Genomic DNA, 21,451 nt, shown 5'->3' with positions numbered 1-21,451 from the left:
AATATATAGGAAGCTACTATAATAATTTAATACACACATTGGAAATGCTAAATCCTCTTGATATTGATAGCTGATGCTTGTTTTGACAATATCTCTGGATACACAATATCATGGTCTATTGGCGCAAAACGGGTTTATTGCACATATTTCACACGTATAGTGTGAGCAGTGAAGTCGCAGCTCGACGTTCAGACTGTATAGTGTGAGCACATAAAACGCGAGCTTTGGCTTTACATCGCATGAGATCTACTCGTTCAGTGTGAGTAGATAACCTTGCTGAAATCGCAGTGTATGCCCACCTTAAAATGTTGTAGCCATAGTTTCTAGATGTGTAGGCTGCTATTTTTAATAAATGCTATAGATAATTTTTTTTAAATAAAATCAACATTGGCCTTAGCATAGTTGTGAGGAGTCATCAGTCTTACCTGTAATTATAGCCTTATTGTAACAAATGCTGTAGTTAATCAAGAGCTTTAAAGTCTGGACCTTCTTGAATTGACCAAACAATCGATATTATGAAAAACCTGTCCTTCAGATACTCCAATAGATGACAAGTCATTGAGTTTGATAAACTGTTAGCTAGGAAAGTAGCTAGGAAATGAACTTTTTCAGTGTAAGAAAATGTTAAGTGAAGTTTGACTTCCCATGGCACTTTACAACAACATGAACTTAATCAGCACTATGATCTGAGGGTAGTTGCCAGATTTGGGAACAGAGCCACCTACAGGCCAAGAGATCTGAAAAATGTCTGGTTTTGCTCCTAAATTGAAATGTTTGTTGAAATATCATGATCTGCCTATGTGTTCTGTGGTTCATGCTGAATCCGTCAATACCAAATTATTATTTTATTTTAATTTTTTTACACTGATCTCTACCAAATTTTGTGCTGATGCATCACAGTGTAAAAAAAAACAAAAAAACACACACGGTCCACTTCAAAAAGGTGAGCACTAAGTGGCATTGTCTTCAAACTTGTCAGGGACCTTCAGGACGTGCTGACTATGATCTCTACCAAATTTTGTGCTGATGCATCACATAGTCAGCACGTCCTGAAGGTCCCTGACAAGTTTGAAGACAATGCCACTTAGTGCTCACCTTTCTGAAGTGGACCGTGTGTTTTTTTTTTTTTTTTTTTTGTGTGCTATGTTTACTTAGCATACTAATCAATAATCTTGTTATTGTGGCTCTTGCTGCTTGCATATATATTTCCTTAGAAATTTGTCATTATGTGATTTGAGACAAATCTATGCTATTTCAGATTTGACATTGTCTGCAAAACACATCCCAAACCCTGGCCAGTTCTTCAACGTTCAGCTGAATTCTGCCCAGAAAGAGGCCATTAAACAGATTCTGAGTGGAGAGTGTCGACCCACGCCCTACATCCTGTTTGGGCCTCCTGGCACAGGCAAAACCATTACACTCATAGAAGCTATTCTGCAGGTAGTTACTACACAGTTTGTGCATGTGCCTGGAAATCTGCGAGGCAGAGCAAATTCTTTTAAAACAAAGGCTATTAATAAATGTTTAAGGACTGCATAATGTTTAAGTGTGCTCTAGTGGTCGGCTGATATTTGGCATTTTTAAACCTATTAGTGTCTGAAGCAGGACTTTTATTTTGAAAGTACGTAGATGCAAAGGACGTCCCATTCTCTGTCTCCATTAGCTTATTGTCTTTAAAGTTCTGTCTTATAAAATTATTAGCCTATTAAACAGAATTGGCTTCCTTTAATTGGTAATCGAAAGGCAAACACTGTAATACTTTCTCATATACTGTTGGTATTCAGCAAATACGCATTCATATAAATGATCACTAGTTTGCTCAATTTGTCACTAAACAAGTTCTCTTTATTATAACATTAATGTCTAGCTGAGTCAGAAAAGAATAGAGGAAATGTACTAAAACAGAATCATCAGTCATTGCCTTTTTTAAAGCCACAATTTACTGACACTGTCATAATTTGCTGCTTTATTAGAACATATGATTACATTTCCGTTTTCCGTTCCAAGATTACATGTTTTTTTTTCTCTCACATCAAAGCACAATAATGTACATAACCATTATGTGGACGAGTAGTTAATTGCAATGCAATCTGTGCAAGTTGTCAAAAGACAAACCCCACAACAATAACTAACCTGCAATAGTGAACTCTTGCACTGCTGCTAAATAAAAGAGCAAGCTTTGCTGTTTGGCATTTTTCATGGCAATAAATTGGTTGTATTGGAAATAAATAATTCATCGCTGAATTTCTAATCTCTCAGCACTGTTTGTAGTATACATTGTGTATTGTGTTGTGTGTGTATTTTGTGTGTGTGTGTGTGCGCAGGTGCATCACCGCATCCCCTGCAGTCGTGTGCTGGTGTGCACCCCCTCCAACAGCGCCGCTGACCTCGTCTGCACGCGCCTGCACCAGAGCGGATACTTGAACACTGCCAGTCTGGCTCGTGTTAACGCCACCTGCAGGCCAGAAGAGGTGTGTTGTGTCTCCAGCTGGAACTGCAGCCTGTTGTTTTAATGCGTTTCTCATTCTGTCGTTAACAGAACACTGATTAAATAGACCAAGGAGGTTTTATTCCAGGACCTTCTGATCTTTACAGGCAGTAAAGCATTTTATTTATTGTGATCATATTTTGTGCTCTACAGTCTATGCCAGAGGAGTTGCGTCAGTACGCAAGAGCTGGAGAAGATATTCGACATGCCAGTTTTCATCGTATTGTTGTTTGCACTTGTTCCAGTGCTGGAATGTTCTACCAGATCGGTCTAAGGTAAGACGCTGATATTTAAGGGCCTTCATTGCATACTGTGCACTACATGGCTCTTTTCTTAAAGGTCCCATGACATGAAATTTTCACTTTCTGAGGTTTTTTAACATTAATATGAGTTCCCCTAGCCTGTATATGGTCCCCAAGTTTCTAGAAATTTCAATCGGTGTAAATCGAGCTTTTGCTATCTTTCTCTGCCTTTGAGAAAATGGAGGCTCATACGCGCTGATCTTGAATCTCCTCCTTATGACGTCATAAGGAGGAAATGTTACCTCCCCTTTCTCTGCTTTGCCCGCCCAGAGAATATTTCTCGCCCATGAGAAAATGCACTGGGAAGTAGGAACGCGCGCGCGCGATTTTAGTTTGTCCACGAGAGATATCATGGCTTTTGAGCGAGCGAAGCATAACAATTGCTCAATAATTGGATGTACAAATGAACACCAAAGGGTCAATACAGAGCTGGGCTTGCTGAATGTCTGAAACTAAAGTCTGGATCACTCTCTTTGGCTCAGCTACACACCTCGGACAAGTAAGTCAACTAATGATATATAAGTGTGTTGCTTTACTGTTTATGGTTACCTAGATTTTACACGTAGAATGTGGCTGTAACATTAGCTATGCAGTTTATGTGTGTGAATACACACACTGTAACGCGAGTGTTGTACACGTCTTTGTTATTTGGATAACCGTTTTCCTGTTGGTTATATGGCGCGCGCGATATCCGCATTTCAAGATCGCAGAGCTTGATGATATTGTAATAAGATAAATACAGACGTTACAGATCTCTCATGAAAAGGCAACAGTAGGTTCGCGTTAGCTACATGATAATAACTGTAAACCATCCGAATAAAGTACCGTATCCAGACATAATATTTTAAACTAACCATTCGGAAACGTCCTGCTGGATCCGCTGAGTTGCAACTTCTTCATCTGTTGCTTCTCCATCTGGATCAGATTCTGGGTCAAACTGAAATGCTTGAAAGACTGCGTGTCTTCGTGCCATTGCTATATCCAACGTAAACATGCACGCCACGTTACCGTTGCGCAAGATGGTCAAGGCCACACCCACCCTCCACCTTGCGCCGCCTTTCTCCTCCTCATTATCATTTAAGGCTACAGACACCGAAACGGCCTGTCTGAAGGAAGCTCATTCTGGGACTGGCTTGTAGTGGCTATAATTCTGCACCGAAGCTGAATTTTTGGAAAGAGATTTCAGATACAGTACTAGGGACCACTAAGGCCTATATTAAAGCCTACAAAAAGTAGCATGTCATGGGACCTTTAAATATACTTCATAAACTAATGTGCTTTATTTTGACACTTAATCCACACTTAAATGGGTTGGTTCACAAATGAGAATGCTGTCATCATTCACTCCGGTTATGAATGTAGTGACTGACCTGTGAATATGGCACATGCGCTGAAGTTTTGTGCAGAATTCATGTAAATGGAAATGTGATCGGACTAGGGGTCAAATAAACAGAGCTTTCAGAATCCAAAAATCACGACATATCATTTTAGCATCGATATCATGGTGTGCGCATCCACGATAGTCACATAGCAGGATGTACGAAGTATAGGGATCATAGTTGATCCGTACAGACCAGGAGCCATGTTTCGAAACGCACGTGAGTCTTGGATTAATTTCAAAGTTTAACCATCATAGACGGAAAGTTTATCATTTGCATGTGTTTTAGGTCCTGTCAGTTTAAACATTAAAGCGATTTTAAACCGTTTGAGTGCAAGAATAAGCTTAAACGAACACACGCACGCAAAAATTATGTAAAAATGTCCTTCTCGTGAGTTTTCTAGTAAACGCAGTCGATTATGGCTTATCTGTGCATTCGGTCTTAAAGTGACAGCAGCCTAATATTCCTGCTGCTGACTGTCATTCATGTTAATCAAACAACAAAATACAAAGAGAAAATCGATTTTGTAGCTATAACAAAGATTAATTATATTTCATTTATTCAGTGAAGACTATGCTGTGTTATTTTACATTTGGTTATTCAATCCCTGTACCTGAATACTGTTAGACTTACCTGAAAAACATAAAGCACTGTTTATTTCATTTGTATCTTTGTTCTATTGTATTTATCTTGGCTTGTAATTTCTTTATTATTTTCTATGCAGATTCAGTCCCCTACAAAATCAACCCAATCACTCTAGAATGCTTAATTCTTTTCAAAGTCATCTGCTGAAATTTTCATATCGCAATAAATATTGCAGAAAAACAAAATATCGAAATGCCCTAATGTAAACATATCTAATGGGGTCCAAGAGTTTCATCCTCTGAAAAGGACACAAAGATGGCGTAAAAGTAATCCAGATGACTCGGTTTGTATTGAAATATAAGGGTTATTCACTCTCAAATTAATATGTCATTGGTTCTTGCACAATGGCATTATGTCACATGATATGCAAAGAACCAGTGAGGTTTGAATTTAATGTTGGAATTTTTTTTGTGTGTGTGTTATGTGTGTTTTTAGGATTGGTCATTTTACCCATGTGTTTGTGGATGAGGCTGGTCAGGCCACTGAACCTGAAACTCTGATCCCTCTGAGTTTGCTGTCTGAGGCAAGTGGGCAGGTGAGACTTGACAATGTTTGTGTTGACCCTTTGGAACTATATTGAGCTATACTGTTCGTTTGTTTATTAGCCTATATCCTCTGACTTTTACCTATCTTTATTCAATAGATTGTGCTTGCTGGTGATCCAAAGCAACTGGGGCCAGTGGTGAAGTCGAGACTTGCTGCTGTGTTTGGACTAGGGGTTTCTCTTCTCGAGAGGCTGATGGGAAATCCGCTCTACAGCTGCAGCGATAGAGGCTACAACCCCCTGCTGGTCAGGAGAGATCACAAATGATTACTGTTTGTTTGTTTGTTTGTTTGTTTGTTTGTTTGTTTGTTTGTTTGTTTGTTTGAGATAAAGCAATATTCTGAGTTAAATGTGTCAGTTACCACACAAAATAATGTGGTCTATAGACATTCAAATGTTTGAAATATATCAAGTCATTTCACTGTTTTAAAATTATGACTGAAAATTCACTTACAATCCATTTAATTAAATCTGGTCTTAAAGCCTGAAGGAGTGAGCCTACAAATGGCTTACTTGCAGATATCTCTGCATTTTAAGCTGAGATATAAGAAGGTAACATTGGGGAGGAAAATTACATCACCTTTAAATTTTTATTTAAAAATGAGGCATATAAATGGTCCATTCTCTAGACTAATTTCAGTATTGAAATGATCGCCTGGCAGCTGCAGCTTCTCTGTCAAGAACCTTTAATTGACGCATTATGATTTGAAATCAACAAAAACATTTAAAGTGATAGTTCACGCAAAAATGATAATTCTGTCATTAATTGCTCACCCTCATGTCGTTCCAAATCCGCAAGACTTTTACCTTCGAAACACAAATGAAGATCTTTTTGTTGAAATATGACAGCTTTCTGTTCCTCCATTGACATGTACACAACTACCATTTTGACACTTCAAAAAGTTCATAAAGAGATTTTGAAAAGATTTCTGAAGGGACTCGATCGCTTTCTATGATGAACCGATTTAATTTAGGCTTGTAGTACCGGATTGCTTTAGCCCATACAATGATTTCTCCAGTTTACACACCATTTTCTCATTTGTCTGAGATTTTACATCATACCCCTCTGGCTGTTCCATGTAAATTTTATAATCAATCGGTGCATGTAGGTAGGCAGTTTTAACATCCATCTGATGGAGGGTCAGATCCTCCTGAGCAGCTTTCTGCATTAACACTCTCACACTGGTAAGGTTAGCAGTAGGAGAAAAGGTTTCTCCATAATCTACACCCACCTCCTGACTATACGAGGCAACATAGCGGGCCTTATACTTGTCAGATCCATCAGCATTGGTTTTGATAGTATACACCCATCTACCCCCCACTGCTTTCTTGCCCTCAGGTAGGGTGGTCAAAGTAAATGTGGTGTTATCCCTGAGTGATTTCATCTCCTCATCCATTGCATCTACCCACTCTCTGGAGTTGGATGAAGTCACAGCTTCTCTGAAAGTCTGAGGTATAGCAATAATCAATGCTGATCTGGACCTGATCAGGGTATCTCCTCTCTCTACTCAGGGTATCTGGAGAATACGATTCTGGCTTGACCTCAGCTGGCTGTAGACTTATCTGGCTTGGGCCTAGCCTAGTCTCTGGAATGTCACACTGCTTGGGTTTGTCAGGGTCAGGTCTGGTTGTGCTATACTGCACACAAACGTCATCGTCATCAGACACGTCATCAGTCTCCTGTCCCTCAATATTGGACATAAACCTCACCAGTCTGTGTTTCATCACCTTTCTACTGTCAGGATAGTAGACCATATAGGCTGGGCTGTTCTTATCATACCCAACAAAGATGCCTTTGTCAGACCTTGAGTCTAGCTTCTTCCTGTCCTGTCTATAGGTATAACACACAGTACCAAACTTCTGCATCCTGGACATATTGGGTTTCCTTCCTGTCAGCATAAAGTAAGGTGTTTGTTTGGTGCGGTTGTTGAAACATCTATTCCTCACCACTGCTGCTGTCTGGACTGCATACGGCCATAGCTCCTGGGGTAACTGACTTTCTAAGAGCATACATCTAGCCATATCAAAAAGAGTTCTCCAGTTGCGCTCAGCAGTGCCATTCTGGTGTGGTGAGTATGGTGCTGATGTCTCATGTCTGATTCTGTTCCTGCGAAGTAGTACTTGATAACCCTGTCCAGTAAACTCACCACCATTATAAGACCTGATACACATAACATTCCCACATGGGGCTGTGTCAGCTAGGAACCTCTCTGTGGCGTTCACTGTGTCACTTTTGTGCTTCAGAAAGTACACAAACACTGCACTTGAGTGGTCATCAGTAAAGGAAAGTGCGTACCTATACCCTTCTCTGGACTTTGGGTCAATGGGGCCTGCCAAGTCAGTGTGTATCAACTCTAGAGTTGACTTGGCTCTCACATCAGGCTTTCTGTTCCTACTCTGAGTGAATTTACCTTGGACACACACATCACATTGCATAGACTTGGGTACTTTACCCTTGATTGCATACCATCCACAACATTCTCTAACTTCTGAACATCATTAAAATTGCAGTGTCCCAAAATCTCATGCCACTTCTGAATATCATGGCAACTCATACATTGATCATCACAGTCATTGTTCACTGGCACAGTAGGCAAATAGAACAGCCTGTAATGTTCATGAATAAGAAAACGTGTACCGTCTTTATACTGCAGGACGTCTTCACCCTCCTTGAAGATCACTGTTGCCCCGCTGGAAGTTGCAGCTCTCACGGAGAAGATGTCTTGGGGATAGGAGGGGATATACAGCGCCTGCTTCAGTGTGGCACTGAGGTGCCGCCCCCTGTTGTCGACCAGACACACCTCTGCTTCTCTGCGCTCCGCGACCCCCTTGTGCCATCGGCCAGCTCCACGCAGTGCGTCTCGGCTTGGAATCGGTCGTCAAAGCCCTTGAACCTGGCCAGGTCGGTGATGATATGCGATGTCGCACCGGTGTCCACCATTAACCCCTTTCTGGTGACACCGCTCCCTGGCTGACGATCACTGGTCACCAACTTGAAGGCAAAAGTGTTGTCTGTCTCCTCGTACACCCCTTGTGCGTTGTCCTGCCGCTGCTGTTTCCGTCCTCCTCGCCATGTGATACGCTTACCCTGGCTGTACCACTGTTGATAACGCTGACACTGTCTTGTCTTGTGTCCTCTCTGGCCACAACGGAAACACTCAATGTCCCCGCTCTCAGTGCTCCGCACCCTTACATCTGCTGGGGCACTGGCCTTCCTTGGATGCTCCCGGGCCCCCATGACATTGTCTTCGGCCACAGCTGTGCGCATACCTTCAGTGCTCTCATAACTCCGCAATTTTGTCTTAAAATCCGCAAAAGAGAGATTCTCATCCCTTTGAGTCACAAAAATGGAAAAAGGCTTGAATGATTCTGGCAGCCCCTTCAAAACCATTGCAACTAATAGTCCATCACTCAATACTTCTCCAGCATTCCTCAGCGCTGTGATTGAGGTCTCGGCACGTATAACATAGTCAGTCACACTCTCACCACTCAGCTTTTGCAGGGAAGTCAATTCTGTGTAGAGACTCACAATGCGGGGCTTACCCTTGCCAGCATAATAGTCCCGCAAGATCTTGAGTGCTCCACGCCCGTCATCCGCAGCCTCTCGCATGACCAGGGACAAACTTTTGTCATCGAGGAATTGGATCAGTTCAGCATATGCTTCAGCATTTTTTGCTACATCCTCAGCCAGTGCGTCTGCATCCGCACCCACAGCGGGCCCATTCAAAATTGTGTCCTTCAATTTTTGCAACAGCAGATGGCCCAAAAACTTTGCCTCCCACAGTTCATAGTTCTTTTCGTCTTCGTCGAACACAAGACGAGACCAACGTGAACTTGTCCTTTCGCTCATGGTGCTGGCACTCCAAACCTTGAGACACGAATTCAAACGTGCAAACAAACTGTCTTGCTACTCACGCCGTATCTGCACGAACGTCAACGCATCTGGGCCCATAACCTGTTAAACAGAGCTTGACTAGATACCGGCTAAAGACAGAAAATAAACATGCTTCACACAGGTTGCAGTGATAATACACAATCAATTTATTTATTGGTACAGGTGCAGCTTAAATAGAACATCACATGGCATGGTCACATGACAAACACACCTGAGAGGAATCCACAATAATTGAGAGCATACTCATTAACCAATCAATCGATTAATAAGTACTACTCCAAATGAGTAATACTACAAGAATGGATAAAGCAATAAACGAGTGGCTCTGTTCAGATCCTGTGATGGGGAACCACTTCCCAGGCTCTCCATCACAAAACCTCCCCTTTGTTGAATCTAGTTTAATCCTTGTTTTGTAGGTGACGAAGCTGGTCTATAACTACCGCTCCCACGAGGCTCTGCTGGAGTTGCCTTCACGACTCTTTTACGCGGGCGAGCTGTGTGTGCGCTCTCAGAGAGCTGTGGTGGATGCTCTCTGCCACTGGAACAGACTTCCAACTAAGGGCTTCCCATTTATTTTTCATGGAGTTCGGGTATGTAAAGGCTTAAATGTCACTTCTCAGGCCCTGCATATGTTTTTGTCTGCTGTACATGTCGATTGTGTTTTGAAGGGCACTGAGATGAGGGAGGGCAGTAATCCATCATGGTTTAATCCTGCGGAGGCAGTGCAGGTCATGATGTACTGTTGCCAGCTAGCAAAGAGACTCTACAACCCCATACCAGCTACAGACATCGGTGTCATCGCACCCTATAAAAAGCAGGTGAGTATCTGTACTGCAGATGGACAGTTTTCTCACCATCTGGCCACGATTTCAGACCCTATGTCTCTTTACTGTTTTGTTTGACATCGATGCAATGTGTTATTATTTGCAACCTCCCCCTCCTTGTTTTACGAGATTTTAAATGCATAGCCCCATGACGGAAAATAGTTTTTAAAAGAAACCTCATCACTTCAGACTGACTTTACACCAGGGCCATTTTTCTTCAAGTTTCGTAAAAATAATCAATCGAGTGGTCTAATTCAAATCCAAGCCTGAAGACACATGATGGCTTTATATGATGAACAGGTTTACAACAAAGTGAATAGTAAACGCATACGTTCAAATGCGGGAGATGGCGAGCACCGGGAGAGTCTGTGTGTGCGCGGCTTATCTGTGTAAGAGCAAATGCCTGCATTAAAAGCGTGATTCTATATGTTGAATATAATGCAATGAAGGAATATTTGTGGGTCCTGATTAAAAAAAATTAAAAAACTTCATTTTGGCTTAAAATATCGTATTGCATGTTTAGTATCGCGATTTGTATCGAATCGTGGCATCATTATCATTACACCCCTAATAAGGAGCTATTATAAGTGCATTGATTTTGGAGTGGTTAAATGCTGCCCACTTCTCTGTGTGTGTGTGTGTGTGTGCACTTGGATGGGTGAAATGCCCCTCTGTAATAATGTCTGTCTGACCTGCTCTCTGGCCTTTCCTAATGACTCCAAGCCTCGCTCGATCTCTGCCACTGGAAGTAAAAGTATACAGTAGTTTATAAAAAGACTGTTCGATCTATCAATGTACCTATACAAGTGCTAATCTAAGTATTACACAATAACTTGTAAATGTCAACATAAATCAGGCTGAATAATTAACTTGTTAACTACCCTACATTTTCTGAACAACCTCTTACATTGCGGGACATCTTCTAACTAGCTGACTTTACCTGTCACTCTCCAGTTCTGTCTCTGAAATGTCTTCAGGTGCAGTAAAGGGATACCTAACATTTTGGATATTTTCTTTAGAGCAGCATATCCCAGTCCTAACTCTTGTGCTAACAGAACCGTTCTTACATTTATATCAAAAGCTACATCACTCCTTGATGACTCCTGTCCAGATGAGAACACTTTTTCTGAACCCATTTTCTCGTGATTTACATTCTTTGCACTCTAGTAACAGACTGCTACAAAACCTTTGATTTTGGGGATCTATGTTTATTTGTAGAGCATCTGACATACAATTTGGACATATCAATTCTTCAATCAACTCGTTCAAATGCGAGATGTGCATTATTAGCCACTGCTGTGTAACTGGGCTGAAATCCACGGGGATATTCTTATCGTTGTTCATTGCATGTATTTTGCGCTTCGATGCACTATAAACGTCTATTTTCTCGCAAATAAAATCTTTTTTGCATGTACTTTCCTTTCTTATTCGAGCTATAGAAAGCTGCTTGCGTCTCTTTTTTGATGCTTTTGCATGGAAATTCTGTGTTTTCCCCATCTCTACCGCACTGATGTCTCAGTCTGGTAAACTAGCGGGACACATCACGTGACACATTTTGGCAAATCAGGTTACCAGAAATGGACTTTAATCTTCCTTAGCCAATGAAATTTCGCCTCGTGGGCTCAGATCAGCCTTTAGTTTCTCCCTGTTGGTGAGCTCTGAATAGGAAATTACCATATTTAGACTAGCTATCATGACGCTAGAGAGAATGAGCTTTCCAGATACCAAACACACACTGTTTTTAAAAGCGACAACTGAGGTATATCGGTTTGAAAAATGCTAAATTTTGACAAAGTTAGAGGAAAATGACTAATGTAAGAACACAAAATGTCTAAAAATTATGTGAACTTTTGTCCTTTTTATGGTTTCACTGTTAAAGACGACATGTTATAGAAGCAAAATATACCAAAATCGGCCGGTATGCACAAAAATGACTTTTTTGCCTGCCGTGTCTTGCCTTAAGTTGTGATGGTTCCAGCAGTTTGGGTGGAGGATTAGCAGGATTTGCAGCTTATTCCACCAGAGAGGAGAAGAGAAGGTGAAGGTTCTGGAAAGTGACTTAATGCCTCGTTGTGAAGGAACTGGGAGCTGCTTGTTCAGTGACTGTAACTGGCAGGAGAGGCCTTAAGGCCAATTTATACTTCTGCGTCGGGTGCGCGTAGAAGGTACGGCGTAGCATACGCATTGACGTGTACCATACGTCGTACCCTTCGCCGTACCCTTCGCCGTACCCTGACGCGCACCTCCTCAAAAATGTAACTACGCGTCGCAGCGACGCGGACCGCAAGATCTGTGATTGGTCGGCTGGATAGCATCGCGTTTCCTCCTACGCATTTCCGGAATGATCTTCTGCACTCTGCACCGCCCGCCCGCCATTTTTTAATTCCGAAGATCAGTGAAGAGCCATGAAAATAGACCAAGTGACCGAGAGATTGCTTAAAGAAGTGCGGAAATACAGCCATCTGTATGACTCCTTCAGTCGCCATTGCTCGTAGAAACCTAAACTCAAAACAGTCGCGAGGAATGTAAACACAGTGGAACATTAAAACCCACCCGCGCCAACTAGCGTTTCGGCGGTGTAACTGCAGAGCAACACAGACATTCGCAGAAGTATAAATGCTCACGACGGCGTCGCCTACGTGCGCAGCCTACGACGTACACTACGGCGTACACTCGACGCAGAAGTATAAATTGGCCTTTAGAGTTGCAGAAGTGCATGAATTAGGTGCAGTTTCAGTGGCAGTCCTGAAAGCAAGCGTCAAAGCCTTATATTTGATTCTGGCCACAACTGGGAAACAGTGGAGTGAAATTAGGAGGGGTGTAACATGGGTTCTTTTTGGCTGATTGAAGACCAGATGTGCTGCTGCATTCTGGATCGTCTGCAGAGGCTTAGTAGAGCATTGCAGTAGTCTAGTCTTGAAATTATTATTCTGACAAGAAGGGTTTGATTTTCCTGATGTTGTGAAACGCAAAGCCACACAATCCGACTGTTTGTGAGGTAAAGCTCAAATGGTCATCAAAAACAACCCCCAGGTTCCTTGCTGTCCTGGTTGGTATTGGTGTTGTAGACTCCAGTTGAACAGTGACGTTGTGGTCAACTGATGGGTTTTGCAAGGATTACAAGGAGCTCCGTCTTTGCAAGATTGAGCTGGAGATTATACTCCATCCAAGCAGAGATGTCAGAATGACAGACAGAGGTACGAGTTGAGACAGTGGGATCATCAGGTTGAAATGACAGATAAAATAACTAATCCTTGTATGATTGTTCCCAATGTCAATAGAGAAAATATGAGGACCCAGCACTGAACCTTGAGGCATGCCATTGATTAGCTGTTTTGACTCAAACACCCCTCTTCTCCATGAAACCCTGAAAGATCTGCCTGTAAAGTTAGACAGAAGCCACCTAAGTACCGTGCCTTTGATGCCCATGTCAGAATTGGTGTATTGGAGGATTTGGTGGTTTACAGTGTCAAAACCTGCAGACAGGTCTAGTAGAATAAGGACAGATGATTTGGAGTTTGCTCTTGTGCTGTTAATGATTCAGTGTTAGAATGTAACAGCTAGATGCTTAGCAACCAACAGCCAGTCACATGCCTCATATTCATGTGCTTTGGACAGTCACGGAAACATCATGTGCTGTATGTAAACAGTCGTTTCAGCATTTGAGGGGAGGAAATGTCACATGGTGATGGAAAACTCTAGCCTGACTACGTCAGACTTCCTACTTCCGCTAATTTCATTTCGCTCCTGTAGTCAGTCTGATATAGCAGCCTATCTTTCAGTTTTCCACCGGCCTGAAAACAGCCGGGCCAATCAACGAACAGAGGGCGGGCTGAGAGCCGTGACGTAGACGCTGATTGTACCGTGGATGCATAGATTTACTTCACATAATCTCCAAAAGTCATTCACAGCCATGTTCACCCCGGTATTTCGCTCGATGGTTTAGTTTTTGCATCATACATGCGTTTACAGTGGAAGTTAGATGTGGCTGAGCATGCGCATAACACACGCCATAACCAAACGTTATGTGATTGGCTTACGGGTAACCAATGATTTTAAACTTCAGACAAGCGCCCCCCCGCGAGAGAGAAAACACTTCTCTATTATGCCCTTCCAGACTCTGTATACGAAGCAAAGTGAAGTAGCAGAGTCTGGTATTACCAGGCTAGGAAAACTCACCAATTTGAGTACTTTTCTGAATGGATTTTTCAAACTATAAAAGGTAAGAATGAAACTTCACAGTCGGCAATATATAATACAAGGATGTGCAGTGCTAGAGCTTTTATGTAAACGGTTTGCATAGTTTGTCCAGTCAATGACACTGACACAGCAAATATGCAAATAAGATCGTTAACCCAGAGTTTAGGAATGTAGAGATGTCAGATTATGAATACCCAGGATATAACCTGAAACCCATGATCACCCAGATTTCGTGTGTGTGTGTGTGTGTTGTCAGGTGGAGAAGATCCGTGTGCTGCTCCACAGGGTGGGTCTGGGAGATGTGAAGGTGGGCTCAGTGGAAGAGTTTCAGGGTCAGGAGTTCCTCATCATGATCCTGTCAACGGTAAGAAGCCCTTCCTGGATGGGTGCTTTGGAAATAAGTGAACTGTGGAAAAGTTCTGAATCCAGAGACCTACTTTAACTAATTTGGAAGTAACTGAGGCCATTTTGTAGACTTTTATATCCACTGTAACATGTAATGCCATTTTTAACAACCAGACTGACAAACAAAATCGGAGTAAAACAGGAACTATAAAGATGATTTTTTATTATTGTACACTTTACCATACTGCTCAGGGTTTGCACACAAACTAATAACCATCCTAATAAATCTGGTGAAACTGGTTAAACATCTACTGTATTATAATGAATGTTTAGAAGAAATGTTTGAAGTGGTCTGTTAAATGAATTAACACATATGTATAAATGACAGGTGTTCAGATTTGTCTTTCTTCTAAGATGAATAAACTTTTCTCTTTTTGTTAACTGTAGGTCCGGTCCAATGAGTCCTTGCTGAATGAAGAACTGCAAAACGTGCTGGGATTTCTCTCCAACCCAAAGCGTTTCAATGTTGCCATTACACGAGCCAAAGCTCTCCTCATTGTTATCGGAAACCCACACATTTTAATCAAGGTGAGATTTAAAGCTTTGTTTACTTGCAGTAACTGAATGTCTTTTGTATGGATATGCAAAAACGAATCCACTGAGGGGCGCTACACGCGTTCCCTCTACAAAAACCCAATAGGATTTTCCCATAGGCTTTTGGATTATCGGCAAAAACAAGTTCTGTGATCAACAAAGGTTTTTGATACTTGCACGTTTTGTCCATCAAGATAATTATCACAGATGAACACAACTTTTATGAATTTTGAAGCCTAAATGCAGTTGCCAGAAGTAAAAAGTTAAAGGCTATAAACGAACCACACCGCAGTCTCACGACTTCAACGTCACCATCACTAAGCTTCCGACAAATCTTTCAGTTTTTATCTAAAAACTTTTTCCGAGTGTGTTTGAGGTAGAATAGTTTATAAGAGCACAATTATAAGCATAACGCTGCTGTAAAAGAGGACTGAGTTTAACTGTTCGTCTGATGACGTTTATTCTCCTCGACTGCCTCTGTAGTCTCACTTCTTAGCAACCACATTTTTCAAGACACGTAACAGCTTCAAAAAATCACGAGTGGGGTAATACTGATGTATTTAATGCCATAGAATAAAACGTGTAAGTGTCTTGAGCTTGTGTTCACACACACCTTATTTCAGCCATTTAACCAAAACCCCATTCAAAAAACCCACTGACTTCAGGACGATGGAACCAGAAGTGCTAAAATGTGAACTCGCTACAGCGTTTTGGTCTACAAAGTGATGTCATGCCTGCACCACTCTACAGATCCTGAGCAGTAGATCAGGGCTGCCATGCACTGGTTTAAATGAATCATGACAACTTCTGTTTGACTTGATTTTTTTTATTTATTAATTTCTGTTATACAGCAGTTCATTGTCTTTTTATTCAAGAGTTAACACTTGCTCTACATAAAAAGTAGTTTAGTATGACATTCCGCAAAGCAGTAAAAATATAGAAATATCAAACACATAAAATCACAACAAGCTTCTGAATAGAGTAATGGAATGGAATAGAGTCTTGCTGCAATTTTAACTAGTCTTACATTCACTATCTAGACAAACCTCATTCTTTACATGGAAGGAAGGGCAAAAAAAGACCATGGTAATATATCTCACAGGGGTAAAGGAGATTGGTTCTTGTACTTCTGAATGCCATATTTTGAAGATATAGAAGAGCAAGTTCACTATGATACTGATAATTTACAGATTTTAACTTTATTTGACTACACTATTAATGCTCTAAAATGTGTTTGTGTAATTAAAACTATTGAAGAAATAATTCTGGATTGTTGATGGTGCCTGGCATACGGCTTCATTTGGTCCTTCTCGTAGTGTTTGTCTAAATGCGTGCGCGTGTGTGTGTGTGTGTGTGTGTGTGTGTGTGTGTGTGTGTGTGCGCATCTATTCCTGCAGGACCCGTGCTTCAGTGCTTTGCTGCAGTACTCGTATGATAACCGAGCGTTCGTGGGATGTGACCCTCCAGTGAGTCTACGGGCCTCTTCAAGGTTTGCTCATTTGGTTTTTGTCACATTCAAGAACTACTCGTGTCTTTCTGGGTCAGGAATAAATGGTTTCATCACTTAATGCTGTTAATGTTTTTACAGGATTCTCTCCGAAGAAACCTAGAAATCACTTTGGCCTGAACTTGGACCAGCGGAGTGTTGGATAATTATTCCACGATTTTTTTTGTATTAAATAAATAATGCTTATTAACATCTAAATCCCTCACTGAAAGACCACACTAGATCTGCATGAGCGGAAGAATAGAAATGCGTCTTCCTAGTTCCCAGAACAAGTAGTTCTGACTCAAACTTCCCGAGATTTGTTTGTCGTGCCTCTGGCTGGATGGGGCGGTGTTGAGGCACTGCACTGTGAAAGCCAGTGTTGATTTTCTGTTATGTTCCTTGAAATGTGTTTATTAAAATCATTTCAGCAAGTATTCGTTTTAAGTGTTCATCTGTTCCATACTTCCAGAGGGTGACGTTTTTATATCTCAAATGAGATATGATCTTCGGTTTAGTTGTCTGACAAAGTATTGGTGGTCTGAACTTTATTGCCTGACCATCATCTAAAGCAATCGGTGTCAACTTTTTTAACATTATGGCCAGGTGTGGTATATATGGTATTCTGTAATTCTTAACAAATCTGAATATACAGATGTGCTCAAGGTTATCAGAGATTGATGGCACTGACTTTGAAAACATTTTCCAATTTAACAATCCGACATGCTAATTGTTGCGGCCCGGCACCTCGTAAACATGTCTTTGCTCTCTTTCAAACTGATAACTCGTGTACCCTAATGTAACTCCTGAGAATTGCCAGTCGTGCAACCAATCAAATTGGAGTTTGACGTTAACCCAATGAGTACATTTGTGAGGTGTTTCTCATCAAATGTTGTACTTTCTCAGACAGTATGTAATTTTTTATTGCTTAAGTGCAGCAGGCATAATTAAAGCTGTTTTGGGTCGTAATAAAGCAGCACTGAATCTAGTTTTTACAAAGAGTCGAGCTTTAAGCATGTTAGCTTGATGCAGATCTAATGCTTGAGAGTTACTGAACCCTTTAATGTGCCTGGATTTTTCATGATTTCTATTTAGCCTCGGAAATACACTATGTACGTTCCCAGACATCCTATAAGGCCCAAAAATCATAATTGCTGTGTTACTTTAGATAAAATCATTCTATAAATGGTCAGCGCCTTAATAGTGGCAATCAGTAAATAGTTGCATATTAACACTTTCAGACCGTCATTCATTCCAGTGGACATGATTTTTTCTGTAGCTTTTCATGGTTTCTGTCATGTGATACCATCCAAATTTCAGAACATTATTAGACCATTAAAATCTTCAATTGAAATGAACTATGGTGGTCTGTGCAATTCGATTGCAAATGCCTCTAGAAAAAAAAAATTAGATTATACGTGGACTTTTTAAGAATTGTCATCTGGCTATATGTACTGTTAAAAAAAAAAAAAATGATGACCATTATTAAATTATGATTCTTTAAGTCTGAAAGGGCTCATTCCATAATGACTTATTCCAATTTATTTTTTTATCCGTGATTTTGCAAGGAATTATATTGAATTTTTCTGTCACCTAATGCCACGTGTGCAAATGATCATGGACAAAAGCTCTTATGGACCTGCATGAGAAAATAAGGCAATATGTGAATGAATTTCTTAGCAATCACTGAAGGCTAAAGAGACCATTGAGCCTCAGTACTCAACATATTTTACAAAAGTAAAGCCAATAAAAAATAACACCTACGAAGTCCAAGATATTTTCTCATGGATATCTGAATAGCCTTCGGATACGTCAGAAGTGTCTTTTAAATCAAATAATAATCGCTCATCATAAACTGCCAAAATTATATTTTTTAATACAAATAAGAGCTCTGGAGTGTTTCATGTGTACCATTTAAGATATCCTGTTATCCAAATAAGCCCACTATGCTTTTTGGTGTCGGTGCTTCATATTTTATTAAGCAAACTTGAGTGTTCTTTTGTTCAGCTCTTTTGATTAAGTTGATTAACCAGAGTTAAACATGACTGATCAGTGTTATCTCTTCATTTAGGAGAAAGGTGAATTTTTTTGGGTTCAGACGTTCAATGTGGAAGGCGAGAAGATAAAGTGTACCTATTACGAGCAAAGTGGAATGAGAACATTTATTGTATTACTGGTATATGCTGGTGGATTGTGGATTATATATATATTTCTGCAAATGTTGAATCTGTGTTACCCTGAAATCTGTTATTACATTTTCTGGGATCAAATCCAATGTCATTCAATGATCATTACTTTTCCCAGCCGATGATCATGAGTACGGTAGATCACTGGGGAAAGTCAAGAGATTGAAACAGATGAATGTAACGAATTTATGCATTTCACATGTACATAGCCAACACTGCTTGAGTCACATTTATTTATATAGCACTTTATACGATACAGATTAATTCAGAACATCTTTACAGTCATACACAGGAGAAAAAAAACATGTCATATTATCAAATCAGCAATGTTGCAAAATTCTTCAATGAGGAAACAATGAATCCACTTCTAATAACTAAAACGCACCTCAAGAGAAGAAAATATAGCGCCATTAATCAGCTCAATTCATTTCATTTCTCATTTGATAGTTACATAAAACAGTGTGATCTTTCAAGCCACCGGCTCGGTTACTCTCTCACCATGCGCAAGCAAGTGTGTTTTTATCTGGGATTTTCAGCAATAGTCACTCAAGGTCTCAACGCAAGTATCGCTCAGTTCTCCACACATCACTTCTCAACAGCTTTAACTAAATTTAATGCTTAAACTAACATGGAGGAAGATACAATATTATTTAGCAACCCTCTTGTATAATTAAAGTATTTACAATTCATATGATTTACAACTGCTAGTCCCAACATAAACAAAAGCAATGTTATTCGTTTTCCAAATTTATATTTTGATTTGTGCTTCACAAACAAGCACAATCTAGATCTAGATTTATTTTAATAAACTACCCTGTAATATTCTAAAATTGCTCTTTATATTTCTCAATATTTTCTTAAATTTGCCATCACTAATTGAAACAATGCTTTTCTCTGCGACCGGGTGAAAACTCATGTACAGGATACTCGCTGCATTCCCACACCCAACACACACACACAGTATATTTTATGGTTCTTTCAAACTCGCCGAGGCATAAGCCACTCAGGATTTCTCCTTTGCGTGCCATCTCAGGTGTCTCTTTAAGTGTGCGGACAGGATAAACCTCTGACCGCAACGATCACATTTGAAGGGCATCGCTCCAGCATGATAGAGCACAGGAGTTTTGAAATTGCACACTTGCGCAATTTTCTTGTCACTGTGAGGACTTCGGCTTGATTTCTCGCCCACGTGAATTTTCATGTGACTTGTGAGGTTTCCTTGATGTCTGAAATTATTCCCACACTGATGGCACGTGAAAGGCTTCTCTCCGAAATGACAGATTATGTGTTTCTTCAGGTCTCCCTTGCGCGTGAAGCTCTTTTCGCACTGAGTGCATGTGAAAGGCTTGTCTCCGTTGTGAATTAACAAGTGGTTCTGGAGGTTGATTTTTTGCGTGTAACTCTTCCCACACTGAAGGCACGTGTACGGCCTCTCGCTGTGGATAGTCATGTGATCCTTAAGGTCTTCTTTACATTTGTAACTCGTTCCACAATGTGGGCATCCAAACGATTTTTTTGCCCCTGGACTTTGTGTCATTTGTGAGTTTTCTCCTGATGTGAAGCTCTGAGGCTCCTGATTTTTCTCCACTTCATTCTGGTCTTGACTCTCCTCTTCCACTTCAGTCAGGTCTGAAACGAACAAGTCGGTGTTAATCAATTCAAGAACAACAATGGTGAAAGATGATGAATAAATGAACCTCATTTGGAGGGCAGGTAAAAAGATGAATTATTTTACTATGATTATTGATGTGATAAAATGGCATCAAACGTTGGTAAACAAATACACACAACATCATAATTATATTTTCCATCTATTCAGGATCAGACACCAACCTCTTTGTTCCTCGGTTTCTTCTTCTTTGACTCTGAATGGCTCTAGATCAGTCAGATCCACAATCTCCACTTTAATAAACTCCATCGTCACGCAGATCTCGATCGACAAACCTCTGGCTTTTCTTGCTTGTTTGGAAACGGGTCAGCGATTACGATCGAGACGAGGATGAAGATCAAATCGAAAGGAAAAAAAAAGGCAAAACACAGTATTCTGTTACGGGTGATCTTAGGACTATAACACTCAGACATTAAGGTTTGTGGTAAAAGACGTTATCAACACGTCGCATGCACTGTAAATACAATCAATAACAACCAACATTAATTTCAACATTTTATTAAACAAAACAGTTGTAGTAAGATTACCAAGTTGCCGGAGCACAATGTGTAAAAATGTGTGAACGTTTTGTATGGTTTTATACCGCTGAAAACACAAACCTTTTATCCAGCGGACATTAGAGAAGACGCGGGCGCAGTGCTTATGACGTCACGCGAAGAAGAATAAAAGCAAAATAAAAGTCTCTAGTAGAACTATTGACCAGTGCTTAACTGAACTTAAATATTTAAATGGATATGGAGAAAAATACGAAACAATACAGTACATTTTATTTGAGTTATTTTAACTACAGCTCTGATAAAATTCCTGTCAAACTATCTTTTTTATAAACAACTTATCTCCACATAGCTATGTCATTTGTCACAGCAAGGATATGGGAAATTAATCCATTTATTA

At 40.5% G+C, this 21,451-nt stretch overlaps 2 protein-coding genes across 6 annotated transcripts in view; one reads left to right on the top strand and one right to left on the bottom strand.

Moving 5' to 3' along the window:
• Positions 1-17,137, top strand: part of mov10l1 (Mov10 like RNA helicase 1) — a 61,119-nt gene extending 43,982 nt beyond the window's left edge. For both annotated transcript variants that reach the window (XM_082173927.1, XM_082173928.1), the window contains 11 exons: positions 1,259-1,440; positions 2,325-2,471; positions 2,642-2,763; positions 5,250-5,349; positions 5,458-5,604; positions 9,670-9,843; positions 9,922-10,071; positions 14,534-14,641; positions 15,070-15,210; positions 16,614-16,705; positions 16,805-17,137. In XM_082173927.1, coding sequence (XP_082030053.1) covers positions 1,259-1,440; positions 2,325-2,471; positions 2,642-2,763; positions 5,250-5,349; positions 5,458-5,604; positions 9,670-9,843; positions 9,922-10,071; positions 14,534-14,641; positions 15,070-15,210; positions 16,614-16,705; positions 16,805-16,826 — 1,385 coding nt within the window. In that variant the 3' untranslated portion in view covers positions 16,827-17,137. The remainder of the gene's footprint in view (positions 1-1,258; positions 1,441-2,324; positions 2,472-2,641; positions 2,764-5,249; positions 5,350-5,457; positions 5,605-9,669; positions 9,844-9,921; positions 10,072-14,533; positions 14,642-15,069; positions 15,211-16,613; positions 16,706-16,804) is intronic.
• Positions 17,138-19,101: 1,964 nt separating this feature from the next.
• On the bottom strand, positions 19,102-21,212 carry LOC309501827 (uncharacterized protein). 4 transcript variants are annotated; one of them, XM_082174118.1, is made up of 3 exons: positions 21,157-21,212; positions 20,722-20,847; positions 19,102-20,517 (listed from the first exon to the last, which is right to left on the bottom strand). In XM_082174118.1, exons 2-3 carry the CDS (start codon positions 20,804-20,806, stop codon positions 19,892-19,894), a joined length of 711 nt encoding a protein of 236 aa, XP_082030244.1. In that variant the 5' UTR covers positions 20,807-20,847; positions 21,157-21,212; the 3' UTR covers positions 19,102-19,891. The 4 variants fall into 4 exon arrangements, with proteins under 4 accessions (XP_082030244.1, XP_082030247.1, XP_082030246.1 ...); XM_082174121.1 differs by having other exon boundaries at positions 20,722-20,843; positions 21,157-21,191; XM_082174120.1 differs by lacking the exon at positions 21,157-21,212 and adding an exon at positions 21,085-21,103.
• Between the last annotated feature and the right edge of the window lie 239 nt (positions 21,213-21,451).

This window comes from Leuciscus leuciscus (assembly GCF_965113295.1).
Source record: "Leuciscus leuciscus genome assembly, chromosome: 6".
Lineage (NCBI taxonomy): Eukaryota > Metazoa > Chordata > Actinopteri > Cypriniformes > Leuciscidae > Leuciscus > Leuciscus leuciscus.
The sequence above is the reverse complement of the archived record's forward strand: the minus strand, read 5'-3'. Positions and strand labels throughout refer to the sequence as shown.

Coding starts and splice junctions, on each gene's coding strand:
- LOC309501827 (XM_082174118.1), bottom strand. CDS start 20,806: ATGGAGTTTATTAAAGTGGAGATTGTGGATCTGACTGATCTAGAGCCA. Junction 20,518..20,721: donor AGAAACCGAGGAACAAAGAG/GTTGGTGTCTGA, acceptor TGTTCGTTTCAG/ACCTGACTGAAGTGGAAGAG.